The sequence below is a fragment of the Mobula birostris genome, chromosome 9, assembly GCF_030028105.1.
Source record: "Mobula birostris isolate sMobBir1 chromosome 9, sMobBir1.hap1, whole genome shotgun sequence".
NCBI classification, from domain to species: domain Eukaryota; kingdom Metazoa; phylum Chordata; class Chondrichthyes; order Myliobatiformes; family Myliobatidae; genus Mobula; species Mobula birostris.
In genome coordinates, this window is record NC_092378.1 from 80,431,077 (window position 1) to 80,446,650 (window position 15,574).

General features: G+C 42.7%; 1 protein-coding gene across 2 annotated transcripts; it reads left to right on the forward strand.

The window, feature by feature from the left end:
• The first annotated feature begins 8,939 nt into the window (after window positions 1–8,939).
• Window positions 8,940–12,015, forward strand: LOC140203401 (protein LRATD2-like). Of its 2 annotated transcripts, none has more exons than XM_072269458.1 (2): window positions 8,940–9,323; window positions 9,431–12,015. In XM_072269458.1, exon 2 carries the CDS (start codon window positions 9,520–9,522, stop codon window positions 10,363–10,365), a length of 846 nt encoding a protein of 281 aa, XP_072125559.1. In that variant the 5' UTR covers window positions 8,940–9,323; window positions 9,431–9,519; the 3' UTR covers window positions 10,366–12,015. The 2 variants fall into 2 exon arrangements, with proteins under 2 accessions (XP_072125559.1, XP_072125560.1); XM_072269459.1 differs by having other exon boundaries at window positions 8,940–9,184.
• Window positions 12,016–15,574: the final 3,559 nt, after the last annotated feature.

Sequence of the window (15,574 nt, forward strand, 5' to 3'; positions counted from 1 at the left end):
TAACTTATCACCATGGCATCATCCTATGCAGAAAACAATCTCAGCTTTAAATTAGTGATCAGAAATTTTCTCTGAGCCTTTCTTACACCAGAAGAACTTGTAAGCATATCCCAGATACAACCATTCCCTGGCACAATTAATTGGATCCCTAAGGCATTGAAAAAATACTGAATACCAAATGGAAATGCTGCATAGAACCACATAGAGACTCCAATCCCTCTGAAATATCCCTCAATTTTCATTAACGTATCAGAAATTTGCAAAACCACCCACTGTCCTACCCCCAACTCCATCAAGGCAAGTGAGAACTTTAAAATACTGGCTTTAATACAGACTATGACATGGAAAAACTTGGTACATTAGAGTAGAAATACTGATGTGCCAAGCATTCTACTGATTAATTGCGCTTTTAAACAGGTAAGCACATCCTACTTCCTCAGGAGGCTAACAAAATTTGGCTTGTCCCATTGACCCTTACCAATTTTTATTGATCTAACATGGAACAGTTATGGCAATTCCTCTGTCTGTGACTGCAGGAAACTACAGAATTGTGGACTCATCTCAGCACATGATGGATCTGGACTTCCCTCCTTTGTGTACACTTCACATTTCCTCAGTAAAGCAGCCAGCATAATCAATGACCCCAACACCCCAGATATTCTCTCTTCTCCACCCTTCCATCAAACTAAAGATACAAGGCCTGAAAGCATAGACCTCCAGGCTGAAGGACAGCTTCTATCCTGCTGTTACATGACTACTAAATGGTACTCAGTACAATAAGTTGGACTCTTGAACTGTCAATTAAGCTCGCTATGGCCTTGCACCTTACTGTCTACCTGCACTGCAATCTTTCTGTAACTGTAACACTTAATTCAGCACTGTTATTACTTTCCCATTTTCTACCTCAATGCACTGAGTACTGAATTGATCTGTATGAGCAGTATGCAAGACAGGTTTTTCATTGTATCACGGTACATGTGACATTAATAAACCAATTTACCCACTTGGCTCCACAATAGCTTGGTTCTGAGGCCGGAAGTCACATGCATATAATAAAATTAAGACTTCAGATTCAAGAATCAGGATTGTTTATTGTCATTCTGGATTGACACAGCAGAAAAAATACAATAGGCATAAAGAGCATAATAAAAAACAAAAAAAAACACTAAGTCTAAATAAAACTTCAGATTCACATTTATTTATCACATGCACATCAAAATATATGTACAGTGAAAAGCAAAATTTGCACTGACCATCAACACAAACTAGGGATGAGCTGGAGGCAGCCCACATTCTAGCATCAACGCAGCATGCTGATAATGTTCACAGAACACAACAAACAACAAAACAATAGCAACACCGGCTCCTTTTCTCCCTCTCATCTACCCACAAACACGAACATTCCTCCACCTCCAGGACAGGCCTCCTGGCCTTGGCTAATGGGCTTTGACTTCTGAATCTCCCAATAATCCTTAAGCTCTGATCTTCAATATTGAACCCTGCACTAGCCTATGACGGGGTCCCAAACTCCAGGCACAGTGCGTGACCTGCCCTCATGTCTCTTCATGCCTCCTGCTCACACAGATATCTGATCCTTGGACCCACAACCTGGAACCATTCACCGTTGCCTTTTGTCACTCATTTATGTCAGTGGCCTTCAAAAGCGAGGTGAAGGCCTGAATATCCACATCGTTAGCCTTTGAGCACAGAGTGGAGGCCTGAACTCTACATGTCCTTTGCTCCCATATCCACTTTGCTGGCCTTAGAGTGGAATTCTGGACATCCACACTGCTAGCCTTCGAAATCGGAGTAGAGGCCCGGATTCTGGATGACCTTCTTCACTCCTCCACATAGATGGCCTTCAAGTGCAGGCCGTGGAGCAGAGGCCTGACCTCCAACTCCCCCACATCACTGTTTAGAAACCTAAACTGACCCCTAACTCCCCTCCCTGCCCCTAAAACCAATGCTATAAACTGCATCTAAGCCATGACCTTGAAGGAGCCTGCACCTCGGCACCATCTTGAACAATACTGAGAGAAAGTAGCAAACTCAACACAGCAAGTTTCTGTCTGTATTTTCATCTGGGTATAAAAACATCATGGCTTAGTGCTAAGTTATGTTTATGCCCATATGAATTCTTTCAGCCTGTCCAACCATCAGCCAGCACCGATTATCTCCTGGCTTCTCAGCATTGCTATGGCTGTGAATCAATGGTATTTCTTTGACACTGAAGCACATTGGGTTAGAAATGATATTACACAAACTTAAGAGTTTCTGCAGATGCTGGAAATCCAGAGCAAAACATACAAAATTCTGGAGAAAATCAGCAGATCAAACAACATCTATGGAAGGGAGTTCATGTTTCAGACTGAGATGCTTCATCAGGACTGGAAAGGAAAAGGACAAAAGCCAGAATAGGAAGGTGAGGGGAGGAGAAGGAGTACAAGCTGGCAGGTGACAGGTGAGATCAGGTGAGAGGGAAAGTGGGTGGGTGGAGGAGGAGGGATGGAGAAAAGCCAGGAGGTGATATGTGGAAGAGGTAAAGGGCTGGAGAAGAAGGAATCTGATAGGAGGGGAGTGTGGACGATAGGAGAAAGGGAAGGAGGAGGACGAGGTGTTGGACAGGTGAGAAGCAGGTGAAGGGTGAAAGGGAAGCCAGAATAGAGAATGGAAAGGAAAGAAGGGGGAGGGGGAGAAATTCAATCATACTGTATTACATACATGCCTAAGCACAACACCCAGATCCTTGACATCTAAAATTAAATCATTAATGTTGACTGAAAATTTAAATTCTATTTCCCTCTGTATACTTGAGCTGAAGAGTTTTTCAGCAGTTCCCGTGCTTCTGTGACTACACATGCTTTCCCTTCCACATTCAAATGGACACATAATCAAACGTAGAAATTAGGGTGAAGCTATGATGAATTACTTCAAGCTGATCTGACTTTTATCATTTCTGCTTCTCGTGTTCATTGTTCTAAAATCTACAATGACTAAGCTTCCATCAGTTTCTTCTGTTAAAATTTCACAGAGTTTGATCACTAAAAGAAAATTATGAGCTTTTTTATGTTTGTGATCCTACTCTGGAAAGGAATTATTTGCTTTTTTGGAACGCAATAAATATGGATGTGAGAAAAATGGAAATAATGGCACAACAGGAAGTATTGAACAAAATTTATTATGCACATCTAAGTCTTTTTCTTCAAGCAATTTAAGTAATGGCTCATAAACAATATACAGAGAATAGAAATTTATACTGTTCATATCTAAATTTTAAATATGTGTTAGCATGGTAGCAGATCTTGATTGTAAGTTCCATTGTAGGACCTGACCATGGTGTCATCCAACGTTTCCTTTCCTGTTGATGGTACTGCCCTTGGAGAATTTATAGAATTTGTGGTACACTCTGCTTAATCAGATTATATGAGAGGCAAAGACTCCTGAGTGTGTGGCAACTGCTGATTTATACAAATTTGTTCTATTTTTTAAATCTTCCTCACACTGGTTGCATCATGGCCTGGTATGTAAACATCAATGCCCAGGAACAGAAAAGTCTACATAAAGTGGTGGATACAGTCTATCACAGGTTATGCTGTCCCCACCACTGAGCACATCTACAACGAATGATGCCACTAGAAAGCAGCAACCATTATCAAGGACCCCCAACCATCCAGGCCATTCTCTCTTCTCACTGCTGCCACAAGAAAGGAGGTACAGGAGTCTTATGCCCCACACTACCGGGTTTGGAAATGGTTATTATCCTTCAACTACTCAGCTCCTGAACCAGCATGGATAACTTCAGTCACCACAACACAGAACTGATTCCTCAACCTATGGATTCACTTTCAAGAACTGTACAACTCATGGTCTCAGTGGTATTTATTACTGTTCATTTAGTATTATTACTTGTTTTATTTTGTATTGGCAAAGCTGGTCTTCTTTTGGACATTGATTGCTTGCCCATCTTTGCTTATCTGTAGTTTTTTATTGATTCTATTGTGATTCTTTGTATCTACTGTAAATGCCCAAAAGAAAATGAACCTCAGGGTAGTATATGGTGACATATACATACTTAGGTAATAAATTTACCTTGACATTGTACTTTGAACTCTGAACATTGTCATAACTTTGTATTACACATTGGGGACAGTTTATGGCTGGCCATTAACCTACCAGCCAAAACATCGTTGGGATGGGGGATAAAACCCACACAGTCACAAGATGTATGTGCAAACTCCCCACAGACAGGACCATGATCTGGGCTGAATGGCTCTGGCAGTTGCACCACTATGTCAAACCAAACAATTTTAGCTTAGTTTAAGTCAATATTCCTCTCTCAATAACTGCTACATGAACTACTGAGCAAAGGGTCTTCCTGTCTGCAAAATGACTCTTGGAATTTTCAACATCATAAATGGTGCGACAGAGATGATTCACCAGCAACTTTGATGTGTTGCTTGAATTTCCAGCATCTGCAGATTTCCTGTTGTTTATGATACCTTCTGGTTGAGTTGTTGAGCCAGTAGTCTGCCTGCTCTATCAGGTAGGTGTTAAAGATCCCTTTGGATAAGTTCAAAGAAGAGCAGCATTCCTTCATATAAGTATAGCACAGGCAAAGCCAGCACGGGATCATTATAGCACTGCTACCTGGGGCATGTACTGTGCAGAATTTGCTTTTATACTGCCACAAAGTGTGCACTTCTAAATTACTTTCTCAGGACATCCTGAAATTAGAAGTTATGTAGTTCCAGCAGAGGCATTCAATGACTGCTCACTTATCATTACCCCAGTGAGTTCCTTCTTGGGTACCTGCATGCAGAAAGTTGTAAACTCAGCCAGCTCCATCATGAACACTAACATCCCCAGCATCCAGGACACTTTTAAAACACACTTCAGAAAAGTGGCACCCATAACAAAGGGCATCCATCACCCTGGACATGCCCTCTTTGCATTGCTATTATCAGGGAGGAGGTACAGGAGTCTGAAGATACACTCAATGTTTCAGGAGCAGCTTCCTCCCCTCTGGCATCAGATTCTGAATTTGCAAAGAACACCTGAACACTACTTCACTATTTTTCTCCTCTCTATTTGTACTACTCATTTAATTTAATTTTCTTTTTTACATATAACCATATAACAATTACAGCATGGAAATGGGCCATTTGGGCCTTTCTAGTCCGTGCTGAACTCTTACTCTCACCTAGTCCCACTGACCTGCACTCAGCCCATAACCCTCCATTCCTTTCCTGTCCATATATCTATCCAATTTAACTTTAAATGACAACATCAAACCTGCCTCAACCACTTCTGCTGGAAGCTCGTTCCACACAGCTACCACTCTCTGAGTAAAGAAGTTCCCCCTCATGTTACCACTAAACTTTTGCCCTTTAACTCTCAACTCCTGTCCTCTTGTTTGAATCTCCCCCATTCTCAATGGAAGAAGCCTATCCACGTCAATTCTGTCAATCCCCCTCATAATTTAAAACACCTCCATCAAGTCCCCTCTCAACCTTCTACGCTCCAAAGAACAAAGACCTAACTTGTTCAACCTTTCTCTGTAACCTAGGAGATGAAACCAGGCAACATTTTAGTAAATCTCCTCTGTACTCTCTCAATTTTATTGACACCTTTCCTATAATTCAGAGACCAGAACTGTACACAACACTCCAAATGTGGCCTTACCAATGCCTTATACAATTTCAACATTACATCCTTACTCCTATACTCAATTCTCTGCATAATAAAGGTCAGCATACCGAAAGCTTTCTTCACCGCCCTATCCACGAGATTCACATGCACATGCAGCTTAATGTGAAAAGACTAAGGAGCTGGTGGTAGACCTGAGGAAAGCTAAGGTACCGGCAACCCGTTTCCATCCAGGGGGTCAGTGTGGACATGATAGAGGATTACAAATACCTGGGGATATGAATTGACAATAAACTGGACTGGTCTAAGAACACTGTGGCTGTCTACAAGAAGGGTCAGAGCCATCTCTATTTCCTGAGGAGACTGAGGTCCTTTAACATCTGCTGGACGATGCTGAGGATGTTCTACGAGTCTGTGGTGGCCAGTGCTATCATGTTTGCTGTTGTGTGCTGGGGCAGCAGGCTGAGGGTAGCAGACACCAACAGAATCAACAAACTCATTCGTAAGGCCAGTGATGTTGTGGGGATGGAACTGGACTCTCTCACGGTGGTGTCTGAAAAGTGGATGCTGTCTAAGTTGCATGCTATCTTGGTCAATGTCTCCCATCCACTACATAATGTACTGGGTGGGCACAGGAGTACATTCAGCCAGAGACTTATTCCTCCGAGATGCAGCACAGAGAATCATAGGAAGTCATTCCTGCCTGTGGCCAACAAACTTTACAACACCTCCCTTGGAGAGTCAGACACCCTGAGCCGATACGCTGGTCCTGGACTTATTTCATAATTTACTGGCATAATTTACATATTACTATTTAACTATTTATGGTTCTACTACTATTTATTATTTATGGTGCAACTGTAACGAAAACCAATTTCCCCTGGGATTGATAAAGTATGACTATGACTATGACTATTCCACCTTCAGGGAACTATGCACCATTATTCCTAGATCCCTCTGTTCTACAGCATTCTACAATGCCCTACCATTTACCGCGTATGTCCTATTTTGATTAGTCCTACCAGACTGTAGCACCTCACATTTTTCAGCATTAAATTCCATCTGCCAACTTTCAGCCCACTCTTCTAACTGGCCTAAATCTCTCTGCAAGCTTTGAAAACTTACTTCATTATCCACAACGCCACCTATCTTAGTATCATCTGCATACTTACTAATGCAATTTACCACCCCATCATCCAGATCATTAATATATATGACAAACAACATTGGACCCAGTACAGATCCCTGAGGCACACCGCTACATACCGTCCTCCAATCTGACACACAGTTATCCACCACTACTCTCTGGCGTCTCCCAGCCAGCCACTGCTGAATCCATTTTACTACTTCGATATTAATGCCTAACAATTGAATCTTCCTAACTAACCTTCCATGTGGAACCTTGTCAAAGACCTTACTGAAGTCCATATAGACAACATCCACCGCTTTACCCTCGTCAACTTTCCTAGTAACCTTATCAAAAAATTCAATAAGATTTGTCAAACATGACCTTCCACGCACAAATCCATGTTGACTATTCCTAATCAGACCCTGTCTATCCAGATAATTATGTATGCCATCTCTAAGAATACTTTCCATCAATTTACCCACTATTGATGTCAAACTCACAGGCCGATAATTGCTAGGTTTACTCTTAGAACCCTTTTTAAACAATGGAACCACATGAGCAATACACCAATCCTCCAGCACCATCCCCGTTTCTAATGAAATTTGAAATATTTCTGTCAGAGCCCCTACTATTTCCACACTAACTTCCCTCAAGGTCCTAGGGAATACCTTGTCCGGACCTGGAGACTTATCCACTTTTATATTCCTTAAAGGCACCAGTACTTACTCTTCTTTAATCGTCATACTTTCCATAACTACCCTTTTTGTTTCCTTTACCTTACACAATTCAACATCCTTCTCCTTAGTGAACACCGAAGAACAGAAATTGTTCAAAATCTCCCCCATCTCTTTTAGCTCCGCACATAGCCATCCACTCTGATTCTCTAAGGGACCAATTTTATCCCTCACTATCCTTTTGTTATTAATATAACTGTAGAAACCCTTTGGATTTATTTTCACCTTACTTGCCAAAGTAGCCTCAGATCTTCTTTTAGCTTTTCTAATTTCTTTCTTAAGATTCTTTTTACATTCTTTATGTTCCTCGAGCACCTCCTTAACTCCAAGCTGCCTATATTTATTGTAGATCCCTCTCTTTTTCCGAACCAAGTCTCCCATACCCCTTGAAAACCATGGCTGTCTCAAACTTTTAACCTTTCCTTTCAACCTAACAGGAACATAAAGGTCTTGTACCCTCAAAATTTCACCTTTAAATGACCTCCATTTCTCTATTACATCCTTCCCATAAAACAAATTGTCCCAATCCACTCCTTCTAAATCGTTTCGCATCTCCTCAAATATATGTTATTTAGTTTTTATTATTATGCATTGCAATGTACTCCTGCTGTGAAACAACAAATTTCGTGACATGTGCCAGCGCTCTTAAACTTGATTCTGATTGTCTTCTTTTTTATAATTGCATAGTTTGTCTTCTTTTGCACATTGAATGTTTGTCTGTTTTAGGGTAGATTTTCATTGATTCTATTGTACTTCTTTGCTCTACTGTGAATTCCTGCTTGGAAAATTAATCTCTGGAGTAGTTCATGGTGACATTTTGATACTTTAATAATAAATTTCCTTTGAACTTTTAAGTTTTGCTTCTAGCTCCACGATAGCTTTACAATTCTGATAAACAGGTCACACACAGAAGCGTACCATCTGAAATGTTTAAAGGTATACATAGCAGGCCCGCCACTATCTGAATGGAGAAGTGGGAGGTTGAGAGACACAAGTAGCTCTGGAGTCTGGGAGACGTGTCTGACAGAATAGTCACAAACACGATTTATACTCCAGCCAGATATTCAGTCTTCCAACATCAGCTGCGTGTGTGTGTGTGTGTGTGTGTGGGGGGGGGGGGGGGGGGTTGCTCACAGCGACAACGTGTCTGCCCTCACGATTCCTCCTCAAGCCCTGGAAAGTTGATTTCAAAGTGGAGGGAGGAAGAGAGCGGATGAGTGTGTGTGTGTGTGTGTGTGTGTGTGTGTGTGTGTGTGTGTGTGTGTATACACGAAAGAGAGAGAGATCCCCGGCTACTGGGTGGACGACACACTCGGCAGGCTTCAGACAGATCATGTCGCGTTTCCGCTAGCCCGCTCACCTTGACGTTGGCAGAAAAGAGGGAGGGAGGAGGGATAAGGGGAGGAGGGAGAGAGAGGGAGAGAGAGAGAGAGCGCGCTCAGTGCAATCTGAGTCACACTTAGCTCTGCACGGCACGGTTGGCGCACACTCACTCTGTGTGTGCTGGAGAAAGTGACCTCGGGAAATCGGAAGGCACGGGCACGCCGCGAAAGGGAAAGGACAAAAGGATTTCGTTTCATATTCCTCTGCCTTCCTGCCCTCCTACCTGTGATCACTCGGAACTTCCGCAACACCTGAACGACGCTGCCGGAGAGGAGGAAGGGAGAGGTCAGAGGTAGGATTTCCTACGAGCCGAGGGAAACTTTACAGCGGCACCATTTCGCCGGCGATCTTTCTCAACTTCGCAACTCCTGAGGGAGCGGGGAGCCCCATGGAGATCGGGGTGGAGGAACCGGTTGCCGAAAGGTTTTAAGGTCTGCGCTCGGGACATACGTGGCACTGCAGTTTGCTCTGGGTTGCATTTTATGTGTTAACGTGTGCGTGCGCATGGGGTTGAATCAATTCTTCTCTGCCCCTGCAGGTGAATTCACTCCTCGCTCGTCGCTGTTTCCTGCGAGAGCTTGGGCTTGACTCTCTGGCCGACTATTAACTGTTCCGGTTTCCCGTGTAATGGGGAACCAAGTGGAGAGACTTACGCACTTGAGCTACGACGAAGTTCCCACGGCTGACCCGGCCGGCGGTGACCGGGAGGAGCCGGGACCGCGCATCGGGGTCTCCTACATCTTCTCGGTGGACGAGGACGATTTGGAGGAGCCGGTGGCGAGCGAAACGCGAACGGGAGAGATCGAGGAGAGCAGTTACGATGCGCGCAACGAAGTAGAGTGTTCGGTCTACTACAGGGACCAGTGCATCTACGAAAAGAGGGGCAATATCGGCAAGAGCGAGGAAGGAGGAGGGGCCGACCTGTCTACGCAGCCCCCCGAGACACTGCTTAATAAATGCAAACCCGGCGACCTGGTGGAATTCGTGGCAAAGAACCAGTGCCCGCACTGGGCCGTTTACGTCGGCGACTTCCAAGTGGTGCATCTGCACAAAGCGGAGATCAAGAACGATTTCTTGACCGACGCAAGCCAGGGCAGGAGGGGCCGACTGGTTAACCACCTGTACAAGTTCAAAGCCCGGCCTCCGGAGAGCGTGGTGCAATGCGCCTTGCAGCAGGTGGGACTCAAGGGGGTCCAGCTGATCTGGAGGAACTCGGAGTGCTTCGCCGCCTGGTGCCGGTGCGGCCGGAGAGAGTTTAAGGCAGGGGGCGAACTGAGAATCGGTAAGCAGCCTTACCGCTTGAAGATCCACCTGAGCGACAAGGTGAGTCACACACTGGAATTCCAGAGTCTGGAGGACCTGATCGCCGAGAGGAGGAGGAGCGACCAACTCGGTAAAGTGGCCCTGATGCAAGAACTAGCTACACATCTGCAGACGGAGGAGCAGCACAGTACTGAACTTGACGCTCAATGAGAGCGGGTTTAAAAGCCAGCCATTCTCACCGAACATTAAGAGGGCGCAGGATAATGCGTCTGGTAGTTACATTCCATTACCACCCCAGGGGAAACTGACATTAAATTCTTGGGCAAGTCAGGATGGAGAAAGATTTGGTTTCCTGGGTCTTGGGTGCTTGCTGTTAACTTGGCTACCGCCCACACGCAGTTGCAAAACGGGGTTAAAAGTCGTTCTGCACCCGAACTGAAACGTAAAAAAAGACACAATCGTCCTTCAAGCAGCCAGTTCGCCAGTTCTTTCCTTCCCTCCCTTTCTGCCGCCCAAACGGCGAGGTGCTTTCTGAGACCGGGAACAGACTCATCTCCAATCAGGGAAGGCTGCCGGGGTCAATGGAGCTTTCAACCTGCAGAGAAAAGTTTAACGAACTCAATGAATGACTTTTATGCTAATAGCATTAAGTTGATCTGGAGATGGGTCGAGGTTATAAAATGGAAGACGGGTAAACACTTGAGAAGACTGAACAATGATTTTAATAATCGCAGGGAGAAGTGATTCAGTGAACTGCATCATTCGCCAAATACACTCTCTCCTGTGCTTTTTGAAACATAGAGACTTTTTATATGGTTGATTTGAGAAATAGTACTCAATAGATTTTATTTTCTTAAATTTGATTTAAAAGCCACTACTTAGGCTGGTTTCTAGTGTTTCTGCTATCACGGAGAGAATGTCCATAACTCTTGCATATCTTTATTGAAATTGAATTAAATATTTTTATAATGATATTTTTGAATTAACGTGCACTGTTATGCACAACTATTTTTTCACCTGCCTTAATGTTGGTGTGCATAACATGTTAGCATTTAGAAAGGTTCTAAACATTTAGAGAATACACAGACTATGTATTGATTATGTCTTAATGAGCACTTGTGTTAACAGCGAAACCATGTATTAAAAACGATGAATTACATGGTTTTTCTTGTGAGAATCTTTATATTGCAGCACTTTAAAGGGTAGAAGTCAATTGTCAGGAAACTTTCTATAACTCACTACCTCTCCTTGAAGTGGTGTCTGACCATTACTTAACACAGTAAGGTGCCAGGCTCATGAAGATACTTATAGCAGTGGCAAAGGGGGCACAGGGGGTTTCCCTCCCTGCATATACACTCAGTGGCCACCTGCACATCAGCTTGTTAGTACAAATATTACATCAGCCAATCATGTGGCAGTGACTCAATACATAAAAGCATGTAAGTGTGGTCAAGAGGTTCAGTTTTTGTTCAGACCGAACAGAATGGAGAAAAAATGTGATCTAAGTGACGTTGACTGTGGAATGACTGTTGGTACCAGATGGGGTGGTTTGAGTATCTCAGAAACTGCTGATTCCTGGGATTTTCACTCATAACGATCTCTAGAGTTTATGGAGAATTGTGTGAAAAAAATAAAAGCATGCAGTGAGTGACAGTTTTGTGAGAAAGTAGCTTGTCAATGAGAGTGGCCAGACTGGTTCAAGCTGACAGGAAGGTCAGAGTAACTCAAATAACTACACATTACAACAGTGGTGAGCATCTCTAAAAGCACAACACGTCAAACCTTGAAGTGGATGAGCGACAGCAGCTGAAGACCATGAAGATATACTCAGTGGACACTAATAAGAGTGTCCACTGAGTGTATAATGTGCACCTGCCCCTCCAAAACCAATGAAATTCAATTTTTGAACCTGTTGTGTAATAAAATACTTGAATGCTCCTGATAGAATAAAAATCTTGCTTCAGCAGTGGTTTCCTTTGTTATGGTATAAAAAATTATTAGCCGGATCAGTGAGACATTTGAAAAATGAATCAAAAATATAGCCACCTCTTGTTATGACCAGTAATTGCCTCAGGTGAATTGAACAGTTTCACAGAAGAGGAAGATCTACTCTACTGTGTGCTGGCATAGTTATTCTTAGGCAGCAGAACAGATAAGAGCATGTGGGTAAACACTTAGAAAAAATTCTAATTCAGGAAGGTCACTTGGAGAAATCATGTGCAATTACAACCTGATGTTGTCAGGCCTCAGGTATGGAGTGTGGACCTGTGAATGGGTTTCAGAAATCACTGAAGCACTGCCACAACAAAGCAGCACCACTATCAAGGACGCTGACCATCTAGGCCATGCTGTCTCCTCACTGCTGTGGTCAGGAAGGAGGTACAGGACCCCTTAAGCCCCACACCACCACAAACAGCTATCAGGCTCCTAAACAAGTATGCATTACTTCAGGCACCTCAACACTGAACCAATTCCACAGCCAATGGTTTCACTTTCATGGGCTCTACAACTCATGTTCTCGGTATTATTTATTACTGATTATTATTTTGCATTTGCACAGATTGTCTTCTTTTGCACATTGATTCAAAGTGTGCATATGTCACCAAATACTATGCTGAGGTTCATTTTCTTGCAGGCATTTACAGTAGAACAAAACACTGCAATTGAATTGATGTAAAACTGCAGACAAAGGCTAACGAACATCCAATGTGCAAATGAAGACAAACTGTGCAAATACAAAAAAAATCAAATCATAATAATAAATTAATTATCAAGAGCCTGATCAAGTCAAGTTTATTGTCATTTCGACCATAAGCTGCTGGTACAGTACACAGTAAAAACAAAACAATGTTCCTCCAGGACCCTGGTGCTACATGAAACAACACAAAACTACACTACACTGAGTGAGACAACACAAGGCTATACTAGACTATGTAAAACAACACAAAAACTACATTAGACTACAGACCTACACAGGACTACATAAAGTGCCCAAAACAGTGCAAAGCAGTACAATAATTAATAAACAAGACAATAGGCACAGTAGAGGACAAATTACAATATAATAAATGATGTAGATGTCAGTCTAGACTCTGGGTATTGAGGAGTCTGATGGCTTGGGGGAAGATACTGTTGCACAGTCTGGTTGTGAGAGCCCGAATGCTTCAGTGCCTTTTGCCAGATGGCAGGAGGGAGAAGAGTTTGTGTGAAGGGTGTGTGGGGCCCATCACAATACTGTTAGCTTTGCGGGTGCAGTGTGTGGTGTAAATAGTTGTAGGGTAATAATTGCTCCTGAACTTGATGGTGTGGGACCCAAGGCTGCCGTACCTCCTTCCTGATGGTAGAAGTGAGAAGAGAGCATGGCCTGGATGGTGGGAGTTCTTGATGACGGATGCTGCTTTTTGTGGGCCGCATATAAATATGCTCAATGGACGGATCTGTATCCACCAGTTACTGTAGACTCTTCCATTCCTGGACACTGGCCTTTCCATATCAGGCTATGATATAACCAGTCTTGTCACCCTCCACTGTACATCTATAGAAGTTTATGCAGTGTTGGAAGGACATGGCTTGAGAAGGAGGGAAGATTTTAAAATATTTTTATGGATGTAAATGAGTTAAATCTGGTCATAACTATCTTTCATTAAAACGCTGTTCTTGAAGGATTGTTCTGGCGTTTATGTCCAGTCATGAGGTTTGATTATGAGCACTTGAAATAACACATCAGTTGACCAGTGTGAAGATGTTGAAGAACTATCTTTAAGATGCATTTATATTTAAAGGCATCTGCTCTTTGAAATGCTTATCTACTACAAATTCAATCCCACTGCTGTGTAGAGTATTGAAAGCTTGCTGCTCTGAGGGAGCCAGAACATAACTTATTAGTAAAAGAAAGCATTACATTTATGTACGATTTGCTTTTACAATTGTAGGGTGTTGCTAATCTTTTCTCAACGATATACTACTTTTTAAACTGAATTGTTTCAGAATCAGGTCTAATATCACTGATGTATATCGTGAAATTTGTTGTTTTGCAGCAACAGTGCAGTGCAAGACATAAAACATATGATGAATTACAACAAGAAATATACACTCAGTGGCCACTATATTAGGTACCATCTGCTGCCTTTGATCAGCTTGAATCAGTCTGGCCATTCTCCTCTGACCTCTCTAATTAACAAGGTATTTTCACCCACAGAGCACCCACTCAGTGGATGTTTTGTTTTGTTTTTCACAGCTTTCTCTGTAAACCCTAGAGAAAATCCCAGGAGATCAGCCATTTCTGTGATACTCAAGCCACCCCATCTAGCACCAGTACTCATTCATTCCATGGTCAAAGTCACTTAGAACACATTTCTTCCCCATTCTGTCATTTGGTCTGAATAACAACTGAACCCCTGGACCATGTGTGCATGCTTATTTGCATTGAGTTGTTGCCACATGATTGGCTGATTAGATATTTACTTTAATGAGGCATAGCTAATAAGTGACCACTAAGTGCATATCATAAAATGTGTTGTTTTGCAGCAGTAGTAAGTGTGTTACATAAAGTATACTATAAATTACAATAAGAAATATATATTAATAACTAGTACAAAAAGAGAGCAAAAATAGAGAGGTAGTGTATATGGGTTTATTGTCCATTCAGAAAGCTGATGGCAGAGGTGAAGAAGCTGTTCCTAAAATGTTAAGTATAGGTTCTTGTGCCTCATCCCTGTTGATAGTACTGGTGCAGCAGAGGAAATCAGACAGGCTACTCATGCATGAGGCAGCATGGTAGTGTAGTGGTGAGCACAATGCTTTATAGTACCAGGGAGGGACCCTAGTTCAGTTCCTCTGGCTGCCTGTGAGGATTTTGCCCGTTTGCCCCGTGACTGTGTGGGTTCCTTCCAGGTGCTCTCGTTTTCTCCCGCACTCCAAAGACCTGCCAATTGGTAGGTTAATTGGTCATTGTAAATTGCCCTGTGATTAAGCTAGGCTTAAACTGGGAGATTACCATGGCTCAAAGGGCCAGAAGGGACTATTCTTTGCTGTATCTCAATAAATAAATAAATACCAAATTTCCACAGTGTGTGATAATGACACTAATCTGTTTGAATACTATTGACTGAGGCCAGATTTGGTGGAGATTCTCTCCTCTTTGATTCATGTCTTGAGATCCACTGAAGAATAAAAGCAGATTTTCAGCTTCTCATTCCAGATAAAGATTTGAGGACTGGGCAGATCAACCATGATCACATTGAAGGCAGGTCATACTTGAAGGGTGGTGTGGTCTATTTTTTCTTCTTTCTATCTGAGGTTCTTTTAGATTGATGTATAATGTTAATGTTCCTATATGCTTAACACATAAGTAGTGTTTGATGACTCGCCCTGTACTCAGTGGAGTTCAGACGAATAAAGTGGGATCTCATTGAAACCT